At 42.3% G+C, this 24923-nt stretch overlaps 2 protein-coding genes across 4 annotated transcripts in view; one reads left to right on the forward strand and one right to left on the reverse strand.

Annotated features, from left to right (window-relative positions):
• znrf2b (zinc and ring finger 2b) overlaps window positions 1–24923 on the forward strand; it is a 261841-nt gene that overhangs the window by 66754 nt on the left and 170164 nt on the right. Inside the window, exons 3-5 of one of the 3 annotated variants that reach the window (XR_011480023.1) lie at window positions 1041–1280; window positions 2987–3069; window positions 3324–6953. Coding sequence is in view for 1 of the 3 variants with exons in the window: in XM_023988795.3 (XP_023844563.1) it covers window positions 1041–1146; window positions 2987–3044 (164 nt within the window). In the remaining 2 variants the exon portion in view is untranslated. Of the gene's footprint in view, window positions 1–1040; window positions 1281–2986; window positions 3070–3323; window positions 6954–24923 lie in introns of those variants that run through there. The other 2 variants (XR_011480022.1, XM_023988795.3) reach the window with 2 other exon arrangements.
• On the reverse strand, window positions 10218–17006 carry LOC111964924 (nucleotide-binding oligomerization domain-containing protein 1). The gene is made up of 12 exons (XM_023988796.3): window positions 16755–17006; window positions 16390–16617; window positions 15805–15979; window positions 13787–15608; window positions 13527–13610; window positions 13327–13410; window positions 13156–13239; window positions 13004–13087; window positions 10956–11039; window positions 10757–10840; window positions 10526–10609; window positions 10218–10325 (listed from the first exon to the last, which is right to left on the reverse strand). The coding sequence occupies exons 2-12, from the start codon at window positions 16594–16596 to the stop codon at window positions 10253–10255; spliced, it is 2865 nt and encodes a 954-aa protein (XP_023844564.1). The 5' UTR covers window positions 16597–16617; window positions 16755–17006; the 3' UTR covers window positions 10218–10252.

Here is a 24923-nt window from a genome sequence, read left to right on the forward strand (position 1 = left end):
CACTTGTGTGAGTCTGACATGGCACCCTATTCCCTATATAGTACACTACTTTTGACCAGGTCTCCTGTCTAATAGTGAATATGGTGCCATTTTGGACTCACCCTTGTGTTGTGTGAAGGCAGAAGTAAATGAATTATTTAAGGCTACAGTTATTGGGAGTTATTGGGAATGTCCCCTTTGCTCATTCTGAAACGGTCATCAACCACTAAAGGTTAACCTTGACTGACAATACATTGATTTGGTTGTAGTTGTGCTAGACAGTGTAGTCTGACTCCAGTGTAGCCTGAGTGCCAGGGTGAATTATTGCCTGAGTAGTAGAGTAGAGTAAATAGATGAATATAGAGAATAGGTGGTTGTAATGCTGTAATCCTATGACAGAGGAATGCTGTGTTGTCAGCATTTCGCTACACTCGCATTAACATCTGCTAACCATGTGTATGTGACCAATAACATTTGATTTGATTTGGAGCCATAATAGAACACTGTAGTAGTGGGATTCCTCCTATCAATTCCACACTAGGCAGAGCTTGATGCAGAACAGCACTTGCTTTAAACTATGTGTGTTGTTGTTTGTAAGAAAGAAAGACCAAATGCACCTCTCCACCTCCTCCTCCTCTCAGCATGACATCACATGTCCCATTGCATTAGAGCCTGCTCCCAATGCCAGTTTGGTCCATATGGACTACTAGGGTTTAACCATCGATATAGAGCTCCCCCTTCAGGAATTGTAGTGTAAATGCAATCATTCTTTAGCCAATCATGGCAGTATCATTTTGGTGTGTGTGTGTGTGTTTTGATCCTCATAGGTGTTCTCTCTATCTTTCTCTCTCTCTCCAGCCACGCTCCAGCCCTGTGGTTCTTTGCAGGCTGTGACTAGGGCTGTTTGCAGGCTTTGAGAGGGCTGTGGAGGGGGACAGTACAGCTGGTTTTGGTCTTGTTGATTAAATGGGCAGTCTGGCTCTCACTCACTCACTCACTCACACACTCTCTCTCTCTTTCGCTCTCTCTCTCTCTTTTTCTGTCTCTCTCTCTCCCCCCAGAGGACGTCCTGAGTAAGGATGCAGGGGAATGTGCAATCTGCCTAGAGGAGCTGGTACAGGGGGACACAATTGCTCGCCTGCCTTGTCTCTGCATATACCACAAAGGGTAAGTCCCCCTCTCTCTGTCCCTCGCTCTCCCCCTCTTTCTAAATACCTCTCTCTTTCTCTCCCCCTCTCTATATCACTACATTTTTCTGTACAACCTATGACAAGAGGGATCTCTCCTGTTTTCCTCAACCGGTATGTGAATGCATCATCATTCCTGCTCTCTCGCTCTGTCTCCCTCCCCCATTCCTTCTTTWGTTCTATATACAGTGCATTCGGAAAGTATTCAGACCCTTGACTTTTTCCCCAAAAAATTACGTTACAGCCTTATTCTAAAATGGATTAAATAGTTTTTTCCTTCATCAATCTACAAACAATAGCCGTTAATGACATAGCATAAACAGGTTTTTAGATTTTTTTTGCCAATTTATAAAAAATATAAAACTGAAGTATCACATTTACACCCTTTACTCAGTACTTTGTTGAAGCACCTTTGGCAGTGATTACGTCCTCGAGTCTTCTTGAGTATGACGCTACAAGCTTGGCACACCTGTATTTGGGGAGTTTCTCCCATTTTTCTCTGCAGATCCTCTCAAGCTCTGTCAGGTTGGATGGGGAGCGTCGCTGCACAGCTATTTTCAGGTCTCTCCAGAGATGTTCGATCGGGTTCAAGTCCGGGCTCTGGCTGACACACTCAAGGACATTCAGAGACTTGTCCCGAAGCCCCTCCTGCGGTGTCTTGGCTGTGTGCTTAGGGTCATTGTCCTGTTGGAAGGTGAACCTTTGCTCCAGACTGAGGTCCTGAGCGCTCTGGAGCAGGTTAGCATCAAGGGTCTCTCTGTACTTTGCTTCGCTCATCTTTTCCTCGATCCTGACTAGTCTCCCAGTCCCTGCCACTGAAAAACATCCCCACAGCATGATGCTGCCACCACCATGCTTCCCCGTAGGGAGGGTGCCAGGTTTCCTCCAGACGTGATACATGGCATTCAGGCCAAAGAGTTCAATCTTGGTTTCATCAGACCAGAGAATCTTGTTTTTCATGGTCTGAGAGTCCTTTAGATGCCTTATGGCAAACTCCAAGTTGACTGTCATGTGCCTTTTACTGAGGAGTAGCTTCCGTCTGGCCACTCTACCATAAAGGCCGGATTGGTGGTGCTGCAGAAATGGTTGTCCTTCTGGAAGTTTCTCCCATCTCCACTCTGGAGCTCTGTCAGAGTGACCATCGGGTTCTTGGTCACCTCCCTGACCTGACCAAGGCCCTTCTCCCCCGATTGCTCAGTTTGGCCGGGCGGCCAGCTCTAGGAAGAGTCTTGGTGGTTCCAAACTTCTTCCATTTAAGAATGATGGAGGCCACTGTGTTCTTGGAGACCTTCAATGCTGCAGACATTTTTTGGTACTCTTCCCCAGATCTATGCCTTGACACAATCCTGTATCGGAGCTCTACGGTCAATTCCTTCGACCTCATGGCTTGATTTTTGCTCTGACATGCACTGTCAACTGTAGGACCTTTTATAGACAGGTGTATGCCTTTCCAAATCATGTCCWGTCAATTGAATTCACCACAGGTGGACTCCAATCAAGTTGTAGAAACATCTCAAGCATGATAAATAGAAACAGGATGTACCTGAGCTCAATTTTGAGTCTCATAGCAAAGGGTCTGAATATTTATGTAAATAAGGTATTTCTGTTTTTTATTTTTTATAAATTTGAAAAAATATATAAAAACCTGTTTCCGCTTTGTGCGTAGATTGATGAAGAAAACATTTATTTCATCCATTTTAGAATAAGGCTGTAACGTAACAAAATGCGGAAAAAGTCAAGGCGTCTGAATCATTTCCGAATGCACTGTATGTAGTATGTGCTATGTTATCGCTGACTGTGTCTCCTGTTCTCTCTGTCAGCTGTATTGATGAGTGGTTTGAGGTGAACAGATCGTGTCCAGAACATCCCTCAGACTAAAGGGCCTCACTACTTTTCTCCACAGGTAAATTACACATTTACTGAGTGTTGTTGATATTAATTCATTACTGTGATAAGTCACTTTAATATTCTTTGGGAAATGTTTCCACCGTAGAGTTCCCCAAACAAATGTTGTATTGTATTGACACAAAACARGAAAAATATGATACAGTATTATACCTTTTAGTTCAGTCGAGTTCTTTCTTTGTATTGTTTCGTTTCAGCATCACATGTTAGCCCTCAGTATATTCAGATTTCTGATGTTTTTCATCTCTGCAGGTTTCTTACTCCCTCAATAAGAAGAGTGATCTGCTCCAATAACAACATTCCTCAATGTGAATCCCCTCCCCTTCCCCGTTGCCAAGGAGACTACTGGACAGACACACTGTGACTCTGTGGCCAGTACAGAACTGACACCTCACCCTGACCCTACCTCTCTATCCCCATCACCTCCAGTACCTCTCAACAGCCCTCAACACACCTCAACTCAAACCAGTCAAGAACCGTGTGCCAAAACTCATTAAAAGCAATCTTCAGGGAAACTACATTTAATGCTGATCTATCTATTTATCTCCACACACACACAATCGGCTCCGAGACAAGACCAGACAGACACAGACACACAAACTCACAAACACAACCAACCTCTGCTTTGTCCTCAAAGACAGACAGACCGACCAACAGACAGACAGACATGCTTATCTGCCAACCTGATGTTGAGGGGAAGACACAACACCTCTGTTGCACAACTATCCAATCAGGAAAAACTGTTGCTCTCAACACGCCCTCTCACTCTCTGCCGCATCGATGAAACGGCTCTATATGCCACCCACAGACGTTTTGCATACCATCCCATTGGCCATGCCCAAGTGATTGAGCTGCTGTGGTTGGCTGAGCTCCAGGGCTGCTGCGACTTGGAATTCCCTCCTCCTGTGTTATTGGACAGCAGATCCAGGTCTCCTCCCATCTGTTTGGTCTGAGTGATTGTACACCTGGACATTTCGGGGAGCAAGCTGAGGGGAGAAGGGGCAAGGGGAAGTCAGTCCTCATCCCCCTCTTTCCCCCTCCTCACCAACTGTGTCTACCAGTGCCTTCACCTTTGGATCCTAATGGCCTACCAGGGCAGAGTCAAGACAACAGAACAGTGTGATTGGTGGGTGGGGGACAGAGGGCGGGAGGTCAGGTATGAGTCTATACTATATCTATACTATATCYGCCCTTCCCCCTGTGTGTTGTTGACTGGATGACGGCAGACGGAGAGAGACCCAGCAGAGAGCCAGACTCAGCTGAATGTGAAACTCTGCTTAACTCTAACCTTTACTCCACTCGGACATGACTGGAACTGGAACTGGCCCTGGCTGCTAGCCACACTGAAATTAGAAGTGCCCTGCTATATGCTGTCCCGCTCTCTCTTTCTCACTCTCTCCTTTCCCCTGACTAGCTATCTAACTCACAACCCCTCAATGCCTCTGTGGTAGCAACAAGACGTGAACTGGACTGTGCTACCAGAAGTGCGTGGCTCAGCTAGTGGCAACTACAACTCCSAGSAGGCACTTCTCCGAAGTGAGAACGTTAATCTTAGTTTTTGTAGCACCAATAGCTGTCTGACTGGGACATGAGGCCCTCTGTGCTTAGCCTGGATCCCAACTGAATTACTATGTTTCACAATTGTTTTACTGTGCATCTTCAGTTTGGCAATTGTGAAGAGGATCAATTCAGTTGGGATCCAGGCTACAATGTGCTGACCCCAGAACAGATATCCCCCTTCCCCAGGGCCCCGGTGACATTATGTGGTGTATATACTCTAGCCTTCTACAGGGTTCACACACCCATCCTCTTCTCTCACTCACTCACTCACATTGACTTTTAATCTTTATTTATCATCATGAGACTTAGCAGTTATTATTATGCAAATTATTTTATTTTAAGTATGCAGATTTGACATAATGGTGTAATTGCATATCTGTGTATGTATATGTGTGAGTTATAGTGAAACTAAGTTGGGCCTTAATGCAAAGAGAATGACATGAATAACTATGTATTCTATTCATGTTTGTCCATTTCAGTGCAGTTTCAAATAGCTGCCTGAGATAGCACACTTTTTACCCAATCATAATCATCTACCAATCAGCCTATCACAGTAGAGGTGAGAGGGCGGGGCAGGAAGTAGGCGATTGGTGGAGCTCCATGCCAAAGCCAATCAGAATAAGGGGAAGACTGATATATTCAAAAAAGTTATCATTGGAATGTTGGATCCTCTTTCTCAGTGTGTTTGAGTGTTTTACACATTTCTTATCTAATACATTTCATCTTCCAGCAACCCTGGGTTGTAATATTTAAACAAGGCCTTGATGTTGTTCTCTTTAATGTTTTGAGAGCTTTCCCAGGATGCGCTGCTAACTAGTATACTAGTATACTAGACCTCCATCTTCACCATTGGGTTGYGAATAAGGGCAGAGTAAGAAACTGATAGACAAGTTCAATGAATAAGACAAAAGGCTTTATTGGCTATGCTTTTCACAATCATTGTGGAGGTTTTTCAATCTCCACAGTTTAGAGATTTTAGATTATAGTRTCTTATTATGACAGATCTAGGAATAAGATCAATAGTATTTATATTGGTTGCCCAATTCAAACTAGTAATGACCAGTCAGACAAATTAACAAAGAGCATTTATAGGGGATCTGGGTGTTATGGTATGGATATACTAAAGATAGTGTTACCATGGCTACTGGGTCAGTGACACCATATTAACTGTGGTTTCTCCAAAAGTGCCATCGTCATGCCTCTAAGACGTGCTGCTAACAATTTATTTTTCAAGAAGTACAGCGAGGCATAAAGCACTTTGGAATTGGACAATAAAAAGCCCCCACCCAAATGGACTGTTTCCCCTTTTGTCATCATGTACTATAGCTAATAAAGTTCCATCTAAATCCAGATGGGAGTTTCTCCTCATTGCACATCAGTGAAGGAGAAACTAGAATGTTTGGTCTGAAACTAGAATGTCTGGTCTCACCGCATGGTTTGTCCCATGGCTACTGTACTGTAAGCAATGTGATTTTTAAATGTTGTCGAATGGCTCACGATTGTGAAGCATACTACTGTATGTGTACAATATGCCCTTATTGTCATGGGTATGTGTGTAGCACGAGGATCCTCCCTAGCTAGCCTAGCAGAACAGCCTTATATGAGCTACTGTAGCTAGAATCAGTTTTAAAGCACATTTCCCCCGCTATTTCAGTTTTGTTAGTCTTTTATTTTGGATGTTTCGGTTTCTTTGGGGGGCGAGTGGGGAGGCAGCCTAGCACCTAAACTGATTTCGCTATGTTTCACTGTAGAGAATTCAGTTTGGATGTCAGGCCAGTGGTAAAGGAGGGGGGTTATATGGTCATTTTGTGTAAATGTTTTGGTTTTGCTGCTTATGCTACAGTTGCCAATTTGAGCCCATATCAATCCAATCGGATCGATGTCTATCCAAATCTACCGTGTTGAAAAGCTCCATATGGATGGACCTGTGAGGATGCAGTGTTTAAAACAGTCAACATATATGAATGCGAGATGTGTTAGGGAACACACATATGTCATCAGGTAGCTATACTTGATGTTCCGTTCATGATTATATAATATACCATGACAGCGAACATACTGTAGAATGATTATTAGTTGGGGATGACCTTGCTTGAATGAAGGTGGAGGTGTAGTAGGGCATTCAAGTAATAGTTGAGAGGTGAAGGAAACTATTTTTATTTGGGTTATACCTCCCAAGGTACTTCAGAGAACAGGCCGACAGTACATACCTAGAAATTGTTATTTTAGAAACTATTTAGACATACAGTATGTTATAACATTCCATTTATGTAAAAATGTGTACAGAATATCAAATTAAAAGAGCAAAACTTTTGGAGTACATTCTTTTAGTTGTACTAGTGTGACTTACAGTGTGTCTTGGTAGATGAGTGTTTCACTTTCAATGCATTATGGGAGAAGCTTTCTCAACAGTCATTGAAAAAAGTTACACTACCGGTCAAAAGTTTTTAGAACACCGACTCATTCAAGGCTTTTTCTTTATTTTACTATGTTCTACATTGTAGAATAATAGTGAAGACATCAAAACTATAAAATAACACATATGGAATCATGTAGTACCAAAAAAGTGTTAAAAAACAAATCAAAATATATTTTATATTTTGAGATTCTTCAAAATAGCCACCATTTGCCTTGATGACAGCTTTGCCCACTCTTGGCATTCTCTCAACCAGCTTCACCTGGAATGCTTTTCCAATCGTTTTGAAGGAGTTCCCACATATGCTGAGCACGTGTTGGCTGCTTTTCCTTCACGCCGCGGTCCGACTCATCCCAAACCCCTCAATTTGGGTGAGTCGGGTGATTGTGGAGGCCAGGTCATCTGATGCAGCACTCCATCCCTCTTCTTCTTGGTAAAAATAGCCCTTACACAGCCTGTTGGGTCATTGTTCTGTTTGAAAAACAAATGATAGTCCCACTAAGCCAAAACCAGATGGGACGGCGTATCGCTGCAGAATGCTGTGGGTCAAATGCTGACTCATCCCAAACCCCCTCAATTTGGGTGAGGTCGGGTGATTGTGGAGGCCAGGTCATCTGATGCAGCACTCCATCCCTCTTCTTCTTGGTAAAATAGCCCTTACACAGCCTGTTGGGTCATTGTTCTGTTGAAAAAAATGATAGTCCCACTAAGCCAAAACCAGATGGGACGGCCTATCGCTGCAGAATGCTGTGGTAGCCATGCTGGTTAAGTGTGCCTTGAATTCTAAATAAATCACAGACAGTGTCACCAGCAAAGCACCCCCACACCATAGCACCTCCTCCTCCATGCTTTACGGTGGGAAATACACATGCGGAGATCATCAGTTCACCCAAACAGCATCCCACAAGACACAGGCGGTTGGAACCAAAAAATCTCTAATTTTGACTCTCTAAGATTCCACTGATTTCTTGACTGATTTCCACTGGTCTAATGTCCATTGCTCATGTTCATGTTTCTTGGCCCAAGCAAGTCTCTTCTTATTGGTGTCCTTTAGTAGTGGTTTCTTTGCAGCAATTCAACCATGAAGGCCTGATTCACACAGTCTCCTCTGAAACAGTTGATGTTTGTGATGTGTCTGTTACTTGAACTCTGTGAAGCATTTATTTTGGCTGCAATTCTGAGGCTGATAACTCTAATGAACTTATCCTCTCAGCAGAGGTAATTCTGTGTCTTCCTTTCCTTGGCGGTCCTCATGAGAGCCAGTTTCACCATAGTGCTTGATGGTTTTTTGCGACGGTACGTGATAAAAGTTATTTACACATTCGTATTGACCGACATTCATGTCTTAAAGTAATGATGGACTGTCATTTCTCTTTGCTTATTTGAGCTGTTCTTGCCATAATATGGACTTGGTCTTTTACCAAATAGGTCAATCTTCGGTATACCCACCCCCCCCCCGCTCACCTTGTCACAACACAACTGATTGGCTCAAACACATTAAGAAGGAAAGAAATTCCACAAATTAACTGAAGGCACACCTGTTAATTGAAACGCATTCTAGGTGACTACCTCATGAAACTGGTTGAGAGAATGCCAAGAGTGTGCAAAGCTGTCATTGAAGGAAGAGGGTGGCTATTTGAATAATCTCAAATATAAAATATATTTTGATTTGTTTAACACTTTTTTTTGGTTACTACATGATTCCATATCTGTTATTTCATCGTTTTGATGTCTTCACTATTATTATGCAATGTAGAAAATAATTWAAAAAATTAAGAAAAACCCTTGAATGAGTAGGTGTGTMCAAACCTTTTTCTGGTACTGTATATATATATWTTTTTTTTAATTGTGGGGGGGCACCCAGGTACTTCTCTGCAGCTGCCACCACAACATCTATCCTCTGTGATTTAGGTTCCATTTCTGTGGTACAATTGACAAAACTTTTGACCTGTAGTGTATATGGAAGGTGTAATGTCCTGTCTTCCGCTATTTGTTTGTTCCTGTCATCGCCTGCTAACCTACATTCATTAGTCACCATGACCACAAACTGACCATAACATGACTGTCTGTATGTGTCATACAGTTACAGTTCTGGCCAGTATTAAAGAATAAGGGAATGAGGCAGAGAAATCAGAGGGGTGAGGGTTGATGATAAGGGAGGTTTGAGAGCAGTGGCCTAGTCTCCAGTTAATTGCAGGCACCACATCAAATTCAGTTTGTTTACACAGTGCTCTGTTGTTGTGGTGCAGGAGAAATTCAATACTGCAATTCAGCACCAGTAAAGTATTTCCTTTGGTCAACAAAAGCAGTTTCAAATCAAATTAAACTTTATTTGTCACATGCGCTGAATACAACAAGTGTAGACCTTACCATGAAATTCTTACTTACAAGCGGTTAACCAACAGTGTAGTTCAAGAAGAGTTAAGAAAATATTTACCATATAAACTAAAGTAAAAAATTATAAAAAGTAACACAATAACAAGGCTATATACACGGGGTACCGGTACCGAGTCAGTGTGTGGGGTACAGGTTAGAGGTAATTTGTACACATAGGTCAGGGTGAAGTGACTATGCATAGATAATAAACAGCGAGTAGAGGCAATGTACAAAACAAATGGGGGGGGGTCAATGTAATAGTCCGGTGACCATTAATTGTTCAGCAGTCTTATGGCTTGGGGGTAGAAGCTGGATTAAAACAATGGATTTGRTTTGCATAATGATAAGATGTTCCGTGGTTAACCGAAAGTGCTTAAACAAGGGACAGTTTGCCCTTACTGTATAAGTGGATTTGTTTCAAACTAAAGTCGAGCTAGTAAAAAAGTTACATTGAAGACTTCCTCTCTGAGAACGCCACCTCTGGTTTCAAATCCCTAAATACAAACAGATTCATTATGGACAAATATGACTGTAGGAAGTATTTTTATGGGTCAAGACTTTTACCCACATGCCAGAATAACCTAGCTAATGCAGGATGTTCAAATATTTACAAAATGTAGTGTGCAAGAAAACACACAAAGAACTTCTACGTTTCGGTAACAGACGTGACCAATCTACACACACTTCAGCTCAGTTCTGTCTCCTCAGTGGAAGCGTAGCCTTCCCTCAGCCTCAAACAGCTTCTCTTCCTCTTCAGAAAGACAGTTTCCTTTCAAACTGTGGGTGAGTGCACACACACACACACACGCTTCAGCTCAGTTCTGTCTCCTCAGTGGAAGCGTAGCCTTCCCTCAGCCTCAAACAGCTTCTCTTCCTCTTCAGAAAGACAGTTTCCTTTCAAACTGTGGGTGAGTGATGACAGAGCACATGATAATCAGGAACCAGTAATGTATTCAAAGTCCCACAGCCATTACAAAGTGCAAATGGGGAAAGATGTTTTGAAATAAAAATGTATCTAAGGAATATATCAAATACTATTATTAACGTGATACACATTTTTTTAGTAATGTGCCTTTAAGTGAGCGACATTGCGTACACTCACCTGATCTCTTTGAGTGATGTGTTGTGGGAGAGAGCCTCTGACAGCTGTCTGATTCCACCCACTGTCAGCTGATTATTGATTAACCTGTGCAGAGTGGCACAGAGGGATCACTAGGTTAACCGGCTAACTTTTATTCACATTCAGAAATAACTTGTTCACTTTCTGGTTAATTCTGAAGCTAAACTTCATTATTGGTTGTTGGGAGTGTGTTGAGACTGGGGCCTGCCTTACCAGAGGTGAGATAGACCTGTGTTGGATCTGATCAGCTCTGCCATGTCTGGTGCTACATCATCTGACAACTCGTTTTGCACCAACCTAGAACACCACAACACACATTTAAACTGTGTTAACTCCAAAGCACAAATACAAATTAAATATACAGAGACATATACTRTCACAGAAATTTGATGTATGAATAAGATTGTCCTACCAGAAGATTCTGAGCATTGTGTTGCCTTTCAGTGCTTCGGCCAAGCTCCTCCCACCTTCTGAAGTGATGCCATTGGCTGAGAGGCTAAGGGAGAGAAGAGCATAGAAATATAATTACTATCAGTAATTACATAAGTATACTGTATTACTTTAGGTAATGATATTACTATGAGGCAGAGTGATATACTGTAAAATAGATAGTTTCAGTGTTTCAGGTAGTTTCAGTGTTTGTGAGTTAGGGAGTTCAGTAACCTATACTGTAGCTGAATGTGCGTTTGTAAAATGATACACCAATGGGTTATACTTCCTTATTTCTGACCTTAACCGCAGTTGTGGGAGAACTATAAAAGACATGGCACAATCAGTGCCACATACAGTTGAAGTCGGAAGTTTACATACACTTATGTTGGAGTCATTAAAACTCGTTTTTCAACCACTCCACACATTTTTTGTTAACAAACTATAGTTTTGACAAGTCGGTTAGGACATCTACTTTGTGCATGACACAAGTAATATTTCCAACAATTGATTACAGACAGATTATTTCACTTATAATTCACTGTATAACAATTACAGTAGGCCAGAAATTGACATACACTAAGTTGACTGTGCCATTAAACAGCTTGGAAAATTCCAGAAAATGATGTCATGGCTTTAGAAGCTTCTGATAGGCTAATTGAGTCAATTGGAGGTGTACCTGTGGATGTATTTCAAGGCCTACCTTCAAACTTAGTGCCTCTTTGCTTGACATCATGGGAAAATCAAAAGAAATCAGCCAAGACCTCAGAAAAACAATTGTAGACCTCCATATGTCTGGTTCATCCTTGGGAGCAATTTCCAAATGCCTGAAGGTACCACGTTCATCTGTACAAGCAATAGTATGCGAGTATAAACACCATGGGACCACGCAGCTGCCATACCGCTCAGGGAGGAGACGCGTTCTGTCTCCTAGAGATGAAAGTACTTTGGTGCGAAAAGTGCAAATCAATCCCAGAACAACAGCAAAGGACATTGTGAAGATGCTGGAGGAAATAGGTACAAAAGTATCTATATCCACAGTAAAACGAGTCCTATATTGACATAACCTGAAAGGCCGCTCAGCAAGGAAGAAGCCACTGCTCCAAAACTGCCTTAAAAAAGCCAGACTACAGTTTGCAACTGCACATGGGGACAAAGATCGTACTTTTTGGAGAAATGTCCTCTGGTCTGATGAAACAAAAATAGAACTGTTTGGCCATAATGACCATCGTTATGTTTGGAGGAAAAAGGGGGAGGCTTGCAAGCCGAAGAACACCATCCTAACCGTGAAGCATGGGGGTGGCAGCATCATGTTGTGTGGGTGCTTTGCTGCAGGAGGGACTGGTGCACTTCACAATATAGATTGCATCATGAGGTAGGAAAATTATGTGGATATATTGAAGCAACATCTCAAGACATCAGTCTGGAAGTTAATGCTTGGTCGCAAATGGGTCTTCCAAATGGACAATGACCCCAAGCATACTTCAAAGTTGTGGCAAAATGGCTTAAGGACAACAAAGTCAAGGTACTGGAGTGGCCATCACAAAGCCCTGACCTCAATCCCATAGAAAATTTGTGGGCAGAACTGAAAAAGCGTGTGCTAGCATGGAGACCTACAAACCTGACTCAGTTACACCAGCTCTGTCAGGAGGAATGGGACAAAATTCACCCAACTTATTGTGGGAAGCTTGTGGAAGGCTACCTGAAACGTTTTGTCCCAAGTTAAACAGTTTAAAGGCAATGCTACCAAATACTAATTGAGTGTATGTAAACTTCTGACCCACTGGGAATGTGAAGAAAGAAATAGAAGCTGAAATAAATCATTATCTCTACTATTATTCTGACATTTCACGTTCTTAAAATAAAGTGGTGATCCTAACTGACCTAAGACAGAGAATTTTTACTCAGATTAAATGTCAGGAATTGTGAAAAACATTAAATGTATTTGGCTAAGGTTTATGTAAACTTCTGACTTCAACTGTACTTATTCAGAGAAGTGATAACAATGACATTTCTTGCCATCCATCTCACCTGAGGTTGGTAAGACTTGGGTGATTCCTCAGGGCCTCTGCGAATGCTCTTGCTCCTTCATCACCAATGCTGTTCCCCCACATTCTGAAAAACAGGAACAATCCATCCCATGCACTCTGATAAATAAAGAAATATTGTAATTGTGCACTTACCCCACGTCAAAGATAGATGTGCTCTTCTGAATGGCACTGGCCAGATACCTGCCACCCACACTGGTGAACTTGTTGCTGCCAAGCCTTTGAACAAATCAAAGTGCCAAAAATAAACATTTTAATTTATAAACAAACAATTATATAATTGATTGGACATATTAATTTACATACTTGACGACTCTTAACTTAGGACATTCCTCAATGATATGAGCGATTAGCTTGGCTCCGATGTCCGTAATGTGATTATTGTAAAGTCTGTCAAATCAAGACAACAGAAATACAGTCACAGTCACGTCATAGGAATTTGTCATACAGCATAATACAGTACTAAAGTTTGACAGGCAAGTTGACYCTGATAGACACTGACTCACCCCAGAACCTCCACCACTCTGTGTTTGATAAGCTCCTCAGCCAGTACCTCAATGCTGCTGTCTGAGATCTGATTGACACACAATCTGAAATGGAAAAACGAATTTAGCTGAAAAGTTATACTTTATAGTTAGTTATACTAGTATTTTTTATAGCAGTAAGAAATGATTTGCCAATGTTATTTGTAAACAAGTGTACCTTTCATGTTAACAGTGGCATAATATACAAACTGTTTCCATCTGCATGTATTTGAATTCCTCACCTCACCACGGTCATCTTACTGAATGAAGGCCTGAGCTGCTTGACCCCATAGTCACTGATGTTGTTGTTGTCCATGTCCACCCCTAGCCTCTTCCGCCGGTGCTGCAGCACAAAGTTGAGGGCACTGCAGTCGCCAGAGAACACATTACAGTAGCCCAGCTTGATGTAGTCAGCTGTGATGCCCTTCGCAGTCAGCTGTGCCACCTCTTTACTTCCTGTCTCGAAGATGCAGCGCAGCATCCACAGGAAGTTGGGCAGGACATGCACCTTGCTGCCCTCCTGCTCTGTGCTGTAGAGTGGCAAACCGCGGAGGTGGGACCTCACGCTGGTGGACAGGTAGGACTTGAGGACCGCCCGCTTTCTCTTCAGTAGCGTTGCAGGAACCATGTGCTCCAGCAAGCCGGCGTTGGCCTTAGACAGCAGTCCACACAGGAAGAGGTTAGCGTATTGGAGATGCTCGTTGGTCTTGAACGGGTCCTTTCCCCTGGGTTTGGAGGAGCCAGCGATGCAGTGGACGACACACGATAAACAAGAAGTATTGGCCCGCCTGCTGCACTCGGTGAAGAACTTGAGGATGTTTCCTACGCTGGCCTGTTCGTCCAGAACCAGGGAGAATGCAGCCAAGAAGGACTGCAGGGTGAGGTGAAGGAACTCAAAGGTGGAAGGGTTGTCACATGCATCGTAGCGGTTGACCGGTCGGAGAAAACCCACCTGAAGGTCGTCCTCAGTCAGGCCACAGGAGGCCACCTCCTCCTGGTCGAACACAAAGCCTCCTCTCTCCATGCCCAGCAGAGCCAGCTTGGAGAAGGCTGTCAGCGGTCTCAGCCCTGCCCTGAAGGTATCAGCGGGGCACCTGGTGTTTCTCTTCAGGAGGACAGGTGGGGGAGTGGCCCCCCGGCTGAGGAAGACTTCAGACAGCAGGAGGAATATGTTAGTGAGGGTCATGCAAGCCTCTGGCAACTCAAAGTCGTCGTAGACTGAGCGCAGGTGTTTAAAGCTCTTGAAGACGATCCAGCAGAAGAGGGGGATGGAGCAGAGGCCACAGAGGTGGGGACTGGCATCCAGCTGAACTGAGACCAGGTTCCGGTGCTCCTGCTCCTTGAAGTTGAGGTTGGTGTAGGTCTGAAGGTTGGCCGGAGAGAACCCACGCAGCGCCACCCTCTTCCGGATCACCCTGCTCTGGACCTCGGTGCCTGTCCGAGCCGTCAGGACCTTCCGGGAACCATTAAGCAACTTCCCACAGAGCAGATTAATGAGCACCAGAAGGGGGTGAGTCCTCTCCTCTGGAGAAACCACCTCAGGCACATTCCCCAGGTCCAGATCAGCCTGGATCTCATCATAGCCGTCAAACGTAAAGAGAACCTTTTCAGGGAAGCGGAGGATGTAGCTGAACACCTCATTATCCGCATCCTGGTCGGGGTAGCAGTTGTATTTGAAAAGCAGGTCCCTGAGTGAGATCTCGTCTGTCTCCTTGAAAGTGCTGAACATCCTACAGCGGAACTTGAAGAAGAACATGGCGTCTGTCTGTTCCAGCTCCCTCTTGGACCACAGCCTTTGGAGCTTCTGGAGGAGGATGGACTTGCCCACCCCAGCGTCTCCCGTGATGAGCACCGTCTCTGCCTGTGAGTTAAAGACACCCTGCTCTCCCAGGAGCTGCTCCAGACCCTCCAGGTGGCCCAGGCTCTCATTGCGGTCATTCAGGAGCTCCATCAGGGTGTCTGTATAGAGCTCCTCCAGCAGGGTTTCCTCTCGCTGGGCGTAGGAGGCAATGAAGCGTGTGTCTCGGCCCAGCTCGTGCCTCAGCTTCTCACAGTACCTACTAACTGAGAAGAGGGGGGTAGGGAGAATACACTGCAGTCTGATTCTCAACCACTGATATTCAGCCAAAATATACAGTAGTTGCCCTCATGATTCTCTAATAGCTTACATTTTTAATGCACTGTATTTTTTTTTATTGTTAAGTAAAATTCCAATAACACATATGAAGTGCTGCACCATACAGTCTACTGACATACTTACTAGGGTCCGTGTTCTTCACTGGTATGTCCCGTATGAAGTCTGATGGCTGGTAGTTGATCTCTTTAAGCCATGGTTGGAGGTCTATGTATGCATCATAAACTTTGTAGAGAATATATAGGAAGTATTCACATGCCTGCTTCCCTTTGCTTTGGACCAATTCCAGGATTTTACGCACCTGCACAATGTCAATCATAAGTAAATCATATTTACTTTACAGTGATTCAATATTTAAAAATAATTTGGCAGCTAACAGTTTCCCTATTTTACGCACCTGCACAATGGCAATCATATTTACTTACCAGTGATTAATATTTAATGAATATTACTTCCCACATTTTGATTAATGTGGCCAAACAGGATTTTTCACAGGTAAGATACTGGCAGCATACCAAATATCATTGTATTGCAAAATCAAGTATTGTCTTTATATTTTCTCATCTTAAAATCAATTAGTCCATTTTAGTTAGGGCCTAGTAGGCTATTAGTGAATGCAAGAGCATGTCTTTGTGATGGGTACTTTGTCATTTAATGTGTGTGGTCCAAATGGACATGTATCCTCTCTGAAACCCTCCCATGGTAAATTACCTGGTCTGTCTTGGTGGCTGCGCGCTGGATGATTTCTGCATCCTCGATACACAGAAAACCACTTTGTAGGAGGTTATCCATAATGCACTGCGTGCTCTTCACCTGGGAAACCAGTAGCGCACGGTGCAAGGTGAGCATTTGGACAGTGGACACATGGCCCGTTAGTCCAGCAGGGGCTTCCTCGGCACTGGAGTCCATAATATACATGGCTTCAGCTGCCTGTATTTACTGGAAAATGTAAGAAGGAATTCTAGTCAGATAACCAGTTAGGAGAAAAGGATCCAACAGTACGGATAAAATATATTTATAGTAATCTATAATAGGCTATCGCGTACGGTATACGTATATGGGCTGGCTATACATACCGTCAGAACCTTTGATAACATTGTTCTTAGCCGCGCTGTCCTAGTCCGCCGCGGAAAAACTCGGGAACCACAGCTCTCCCAAAAACAAATTCCAGTCTTGGTTATTAAACCATTAAATAGCGTATGACAGGATAATAACAAAACGTTTCTCCAGGACTGTTAGAATATGAATCTAGTTTTGTCTCAAACAATGTCAGGAGTAAAAAAAACACTGAACACATTACAGGTTATTTGAGGAAGTGAAACCAAAAACAGCCTTGGATGCGCGTAATTTCGCCTGCGACCGCGCTTTTGGCATGCTGTTATCTGCTTATTTTTAATATAGGGTTTTCGCAACTTGTAATTGCTCCACGGTAAATCAGGCTTTCCCAAACATGTCCTAATAATTAGAAAGATTACATAGAAAACCAGGTGTTTTAATCAGCGTATGCTTACTTCGATTTGAACTTTCGCCGATTAAAATAACCAGTGACTATTGACTATTGCATAATAGTGTCATAATCAGTTTAATGTCAAATTATTACTGTGCATGTAAACTTACTCACTCGTAACCAAAGAAAAAAGACGATTTAGCTACCTGTGTGATGTGACACAAACCCATCGTAGTAAACGTATGTCAATTTGCTACGGAGACTAAATGTGTTTTGTGTGTAATCCGCTTTTTACTCAAGCATCCGATCCATCGTGTTGAATTACTGTTGCCAATTTAACATGAGTAGCCCATAGCCTACAGATGATTGTCTTTTCCAMTGTTTTAATTAAATAAAACCAATACAAATGTATTGCGTGAGGTCYCACACGTTTAATAAGGAGGATGGGATCCACCCAAATCATTTGGGTTCATGGATCCTTTCACAGCATTATAAGGCTGCGTTGAGACAATGATTTATCAATAACCCAAACCCAGCTCAGTTAATCCCTACCATAATGACACAGAGTTCACGAAATCAATAATTTGCTAGTAACAGATGACATTCATATTCTGACTATCTCTGAAACTGAGTTAGATAATACCTTGATACAGTGGTAGCAATACAAGGTTATAACATTACAGAAAATAAACACATGCCAATGGTGGAGGTGTTGCTGTTTATATTCAGAACCACATTCCTGTAAATATTAGAGAGGATCTCATGTTAAATACTGTTGAAGTAATATGGCTACAGGTTCATCTGCCTCACCTAAAGCCCATTCTGGTGGGAAGCTGCTACAGACCACCAAGTGCTAACAGTCAGTATCTGGATAACATGTGTGAAATGCTTGATAATGTATGTGATATCAACAGAGAGGTATATTTTCTGGGTGATTTAAATATTGACTGACTTTCATCAAGCTGCCAACTCAAGAAAAAGCTTCAAACTGTAACCTGGTTCAGATTATTAGTCAACCTACCAGGGTAGTTACAAGCAGCACAATAATCAAATCATCAACATGTATTGATCACATCTTTACGAATGCTGCAGTCATTTGCTTGAAAGCAGTATCCAGATCCATCTGTTGTAGTGATCACAATATAGTAGCCATATCAGGAAAACCAAAGTTCCAAAGGCTGGGCCTAATATAGTGTATAAGAGGTCATACAATATGTTTTGTAGTGATTCCTATGTTGTTGATGTAAAGAGTATTTGTTGGTCCGTGGTGTGTAATGACAGACACTGCACTTGACACATTTATGAAATTGCTTATTCCAGTTACAAATAAGCATGCACCTATTAAGAAAATGACTGTAAAAACTGTTAAATCCCCGTGGATTGATGAGGAATTGAAAACTTGTATGGTTGAGAGGGATAAGAGAAATGGAATGACAAATAAGTCTGGCTGCACAACAGATTGGCGAACGTATTGCAAATTGAGAAATCATGAGACTAAACTGAATAAAAAGAAGAAGAAACTACACTGTGAAACAAAAATAAATGACATGAAGAATGATAGTAAAAAGCTTTGGAGCACCTTAAATGAAAGCTCCATCATTCATTATTTTTTATTTTATTTAACTAGGCAAGTCAGTTAAGAACAMATTCTTATTTTCAATTGACATCCTAGGAACAGCGGGTTAACTGCCTTGTTCAGGGGCAGAACGACAGATTTGTACCKTGTCAGCTCGGGGATTTGAACTTGCAACATTTCGGTTACTAGTCCAATGCTCTAACCACAAAAGCAACTGATATTGCCAACTGCTTTAATGATTTTTTTAATTGGCAAGATTCGTAAACTTAGGCATGACATGCCAGCAACAAACGCTGACACTACATATCCAAGCACACTATCGTTCAAAAGTTTGGGGTCACTTAGAAATGTCCTTGTTTTTGAAAGAAAAGTTAAAATAACATCAAATTGATCAGAAATACAGCGTAGACATTGTTAATGTTGTAAAGAACTATTGTAGCTGTAAACGGCAGAATTTTAATGGAATATCTACCTAGGTGTACAGAGGCCCATTATCAGCAACCATCACTCCTGTGTTCCAATGGCACATTGTGTTAGCTAATCCAATTTAATCATTTTAAAAGGCTAATTGATCATTAGAAAACCCTTTTGCAATTATGTTAGCACAGCTAAAAACTGTTATTCTGATTAAAGAAGCAATCAAATTGGCCTTCTTTAGACTAGTTTCTGGAGCATCAGCATTTGTGGGTTCAATTACAGGCTCAAAATGGCCAGAAACAAAGCACTTTCTTCTGAAACTCATCAGTCTATTCTTGTTCTGAGAAATAAAGGCTATTCCATGCGAGAAATTGCCAAGAAACTGAAGATCTCATACAACTCTGTGTACTACTCCCTTCACAGAACAGCGCAAACTGGCCCTAACCAGAATAGAAAGAGGAGTGGGAGGCCCCGGTGCACAACTGAGCAAGAGGACAAGTACATTAGAGTGTCTAGTTTTAGAAACAGACGCCTCACAAGTCCTCAACTGGCAGCTTCATTAAATAGTACCCGCAAAACACCAGTCTCAACATCAACAGTGAAGAGGCGACTCCGGTATGCTGGCCTTCTAGGCAGAGTTGCAAAGAAAAAGCCATATCTCAGACTGGCCAATAAAAAGAAAAGATTAAGATCGGCAAAAGAACACAGACTCTGGACAGAGGAACTCTCAGCCTTGAAGGGAAGCAAAAGTCATTTCGCTACCTAAGAATAGTAAAGCCCACTTTACTGGCTCAAATAGCCAAACAATCAGTTACAACCCTGAGTAAACTTTTGGGGAAAAAATTGTTTGACCAGATATGCTATTTTACAGTAAACAAATTGACAACCAACTTTCAGCATGCTTATAGGGAAGGACAGTTTGTTAGACTTCAGTGTGTCTTTTGACATTATTGATCATAGTCTGCTGCTGGAAAAACATATGTGTTATGGCTTTACACACCTTGTTATATTGTGGATAAAGAGTTACCTGTCTAACAGAACACAGAGGGTGTTCTTTAATGGAAGCCTCACCAACACAATCCAGGTAGAATCAGGAATTCCCCAGGGCAGCTGTTAGGGCCCCTTACTTTTTTCAATCTTTACAAATGACATGCCACTGGCTTTGAGTGAAGCCAGTGTGTCTATGTATGCGGATGACTCAACACTATACATGTCAGCTACTACAGTGACTGAAATGACTGCAACACTTAACAAAGAGTTGGAGTTAGTTACAGAGTGGGTGGCAAGGAATAAGTTAGTCTAAAACTTAAAGCATTGTATTTGGGACAGATCATTCACTAAACCCTAAACATCAATTAAATCTTGTAATAAGTAATGTGTAAATTGAGCAAGTTGAGGTGACTAAACTGCTTGGAGTAACCCTGGATTGTAAACTGTCTATCGTGACTGTGAAGCAACACAAACATAGGCACAGACACATGCTTACACACACACACGATAACATACGCACTATACACACACGTACACATGGATTTTGTACTGTAGATATGTGGTAGTGGTGGAGTAGGGGCCTGAGGGCACACAGTGTGTCGTGAAATCTGTGAATGTATTGTAATGTTTTATAATGGTATAAACGGCCTAAATTTTGCTGGACCCCAGGCAGCAGCTAATGGGTATCCATAATAAATACAAATACCTATAGAAGAACGCGTGGCCATTGCTGTGGTGAGAGAGAGAAGTGTGCCTGTATCTCTCACAGAACTAGAAAGACATTCACTTTCTCTCCCTCTCTCTGCTCTGATAGACATGAGCTTGCAACTCTCATCTCTCCAGCATTGCACTTCATTTGTTTCCTTACAGAATCCTAGCCACGGGAAGGGTGCTGAGGGTGCCACAGCACCCCTGATGATTGAAATACATTTGCCAGAGTTATACAATGGCTGCTCTCTGTTCAGAGAGAAATGAAATAATTCAGAAGACTACATCAGGAGTAGCCCTATAATTTAGACACAGAGGATCAATAGATTATAAAAAAATATCCTAGCTGTGGATTGTGTGTATCCAAATCACAAGGCACGCCAGTTGGGAACGTGCGGCAAATCTTTCAGTGAACATGCAGCCAAAACAGGCCTTTCGCGGTATTTCAGCAGTTTTGTTTTACACAAGGGCATCAGCAATCACGGGTGAGTGAGCTGTGCTTCATTGGGTGAGTCAGTGAAACGAGAAAACTTTTTTAGGACTATAATTTCCTCCTCATATTGTATAATATGGGTGTCTCCACATGCCTAGGTGATTGATGGATTCAAGACAGGGTCGTTTTTATTGATCTCAGATTCTCAGTTTGTCAGTGTCAAAGTAGGCTATCATTCCAATCATTTGTGAGGTTAAAAAAAAATCTGCTCAAGTCTTCAGTCATCTAAAATGATGCAGAATTGCATGAAATGCCATAATAAAAGGCCAACGTTTTCCCGGCGCATAGGCTACAAACTTTTCCCCCCATGTTTGCAACTTTTGCAATCACCTCTACTCTACTGCTSTATGCCAGTAGCAAAAGCTATTATAATGCATGCAATGCTTTATTATAAAGGTATTTTTTCCTATGCATTCCAGTACCGCACAGCTAGTTATCTAGGCTAAATTAGCTAGATGTCTAGGCTACTCACCATACTATAGGCTACGGATTTGAGTCACCACTAGAATAGTTATTTTTATGTTATTGAGTAGGCCTATATCTTTGTTTAATCAAATTATTAATCTAACAATAAAAATTATTATTATTGTAATGTAATTTAACATGTTGCAATAATGTTCACTAAAGTAGAAGCTCATCTTTTGTTTATAGGTATTTTCACTTGGTAATGAGTAATAAGTGATTATATAGAAATTGCTCATAGGTAACTATAAAGTTACACTTCACCTTAAATAGCTAAATCCTGTGAAAGAACTAGTGACAACCTTGTACTTACCCAGATATTACAGATGTACTCTGTGGTGTATTAATGTGTTTATTTTCTCACTAAATATTTATTTGATTAGAATCTGGAATGGCAACCCGTATGGTAGACCTTAGTCAGTGAGGCTGACATATATCTAAGCTGTTATTGTAAACTCAACCAAGTTAACCCAGATGGTACACTTTTGGGGGGCAAGTACAAGCAACATTATTGAGTGGAGATTTTGAAGAGTGCATATTCACAGTAAGGTCATTCGAGTTTATTGAGCCTCCAACCTTTGTAATCTCGGTCGCCCAGCGCATCTGTCCACAAGAGACTACAACCTTGTGACATTTATTACTGAATCAGATGCAGCTGAGAATTTAGTGGAAACTTGCACCTATCAAGTGTACATGCACCTAGCCTACAGTGCATTCAGAAAGTATTCAGACCCCTTCCCTTTTTCCACATTTTGTTACATTACAGCCTTATTCTAAAACATTTAAATCTTTTTTCCATCTCATCAAGCTACACACAATACTGCATAATGACAACGTGATTTACATAAGTATTCAGACCCTGTGCTATGAGACTCGAAATTGAGCTCAGGTGCATCCTGTTTCCATTGATATTCCATGAGATGTTTCCACAACTTGATTGGAGTCCACCTGTGGTAAATTCAATTGAATGGACATGATTGGGAAAGGCACACACCTGTCTATATAAGGTCCCACAGTTGACAGTGCATGTCAGAGCAAAAACCAAGCCATGGTGTTGAAGGAATTGTCCGTAGTGCTCCAAGACAGGATTGTGTCGAGACAAAGATCTGGGGAAGGGTACCAAAAAATGTCTGCAGCGTTGAAGGTCCCCAAGAACCCAGTGACCTCCATCATTCTTAAATGGAAGAAGTTTGGAACCACCAAGACTCCTCCTAGACCTGGCTGCCCGGGCAAACTGAGCAATCGGGGTAGAAGGGCCTTGGTCAGAGAGGTGACCAAGAACCCGATGGTCATTCTGACAGAGCTCCAGATTTCCTCTGTGGAGATGGGAGAACCTTCCAGAAGGACAACCTTTATGTGAGAGTGGCCAGACAGAAGCCACTCCCCAGTAAAAAGGCACATGACAGCCCGCTTGGAGTTTGCCAAAAGGCACCTAAAGGACTCTCAGACCATGAGAAACAAGCTTCTCTGGTCTGATGAAAGCAAGATTGTACTCTTTGGCCTGAATGCCAAGCATCATGTCTGGAGGAAACCTTGCACCATCCCTACGGGGAAGCATGGTGGTGGCAGCATCATGCTGTGGGGATGTTTTTCAGCAGCAGGGAATCTGAGACTATTCAGGATTGAGGGAAAGATAAACGAAGCAAAGTACAGAGAGATTCTTGATCAAAACCTGCTCCAGAGCGCTCAGGACCTCAGACTGGGGCGAATGTTCACCTTCCAACAGGACAACGACCCTAAGCACACAGCCAAGAAAACGCAGGAGGGGCTTTGGGACAAGTCTCTGAATGTCCTTGAGTGGCCCAGCCAGAGCCCAGACTTGAACCCGATCTAATATCTCTGGAGAGACCTGAAAATAGCTGTGCAGTGACGCTCCCCATCCAACCTGACAGAGCTTGAAAGGATCTGCAGAGAAGAATGGGAGAATCTCCCCAAATACAGGTGTGCCAAGCTTGTAACGTCATACCCAAGAAGATTCGAGGCTGTAATCGCTGCCAAAGGTGTTTCAACAAAGTACTGAGTACATTTTCTAAAAACCTGTTTTTGCTTTATCATTATGGGGTATTGTTTGTAGATTTGTATAAAAAACTATTTTATCCGTTTTAGAATAAGGCTGTAAAGTAACAAAATGTGGAAAAAGTCAAGGGGTCTGAATACTTTCCGAATGCACTGTACATATACAGTATGTAAAAATATTTCCAATGTAGTATGTACAAAACAAATAAAGACCCTCTAAGTTTCGGTAACAGATGTGACCAATGTACATGCGCGCACACACACACACGCTCCAGCTCAGTTCTGTCTCCTCAGTGGAAGCGTAGCCTTCCCTCAGCCTCAAACAGCTTCTCTTCCTCTTCAGAAAGACAGTTTCCTTTCAAACTGTGGGTGAGTGATGACAGAGCACATGATAATCAGGAACCAGTAATGTATTCAAAGTCCCACAGCCATTACAAAGTGCAAATGGTGAAAGATGTTTTGAAATAAAAATGTATCTAAGGAATATATCAAATACTATTATTAACCTGGTTAAAAAATAGAGGAATGTGCCTTTAAGCGAGCATATGTTGGGACGTTGCATACACTGATCTCTTTGAGTGATGTGTTGTGGGAGAGAGCCTCTGACAGCTGTCTGATTCCACCCACTGTCAGCTGATTATTGATTTAACGCTGTTGCAGAGTGGCACAGAGGGATCACTAGGTTAACCGGCTAACTTTTATTCACATTCAGAAATAACTTGTTCACTTTCTGGTTAATTCTGAAGCTAAACTTTATTATTGGTTGTTGGGAGTGTGTTGAGACTGGGGCCTGCCTTACCGGAAGTGAGATAGACCTGTGTTGGATCTGATCAGCTCTGCCATGTCTGGTGCTACATCATTTGACAACAAATTTTGCACCAACCTACAACAACACAACACACATTTAAACTGTAMTGTACTCCAAGACACAGATACACATTTTCAAGTCTTGTGAACACGAGACAGAAATAAATGGAGGTCAATTCAAGTCATACCAGATAATTCCGAGCATTCTATTGTCTTTCAGTGCTTTGGCCAAGCTCCGCCCACCTTCTGAAGTGAAGCCATTGGCTGAGAGACTGAGGGAGAGAAGGGCAGAGTGACATAATGTAAAACAGATATTGTAGTTTCTCTGT

The sequence above is a fragment of the Salvelinus sp. IW2-2015 genome, linkage group LG6.1 (assembly GCF_002910315.2).
Source record: "Salvelinus sp. IW2-2015 linkage group LG6.1, ASM291031v2, whole genome shotgun sequence".
In the NCBI taxonomy this organism is placed as follows: Eukaryota; Metazoa; Chordata; class Actinopteri; order Salmoniformes; family Salmonidae; genus Salvelinus; species Salvelinus sp. IW2-2015.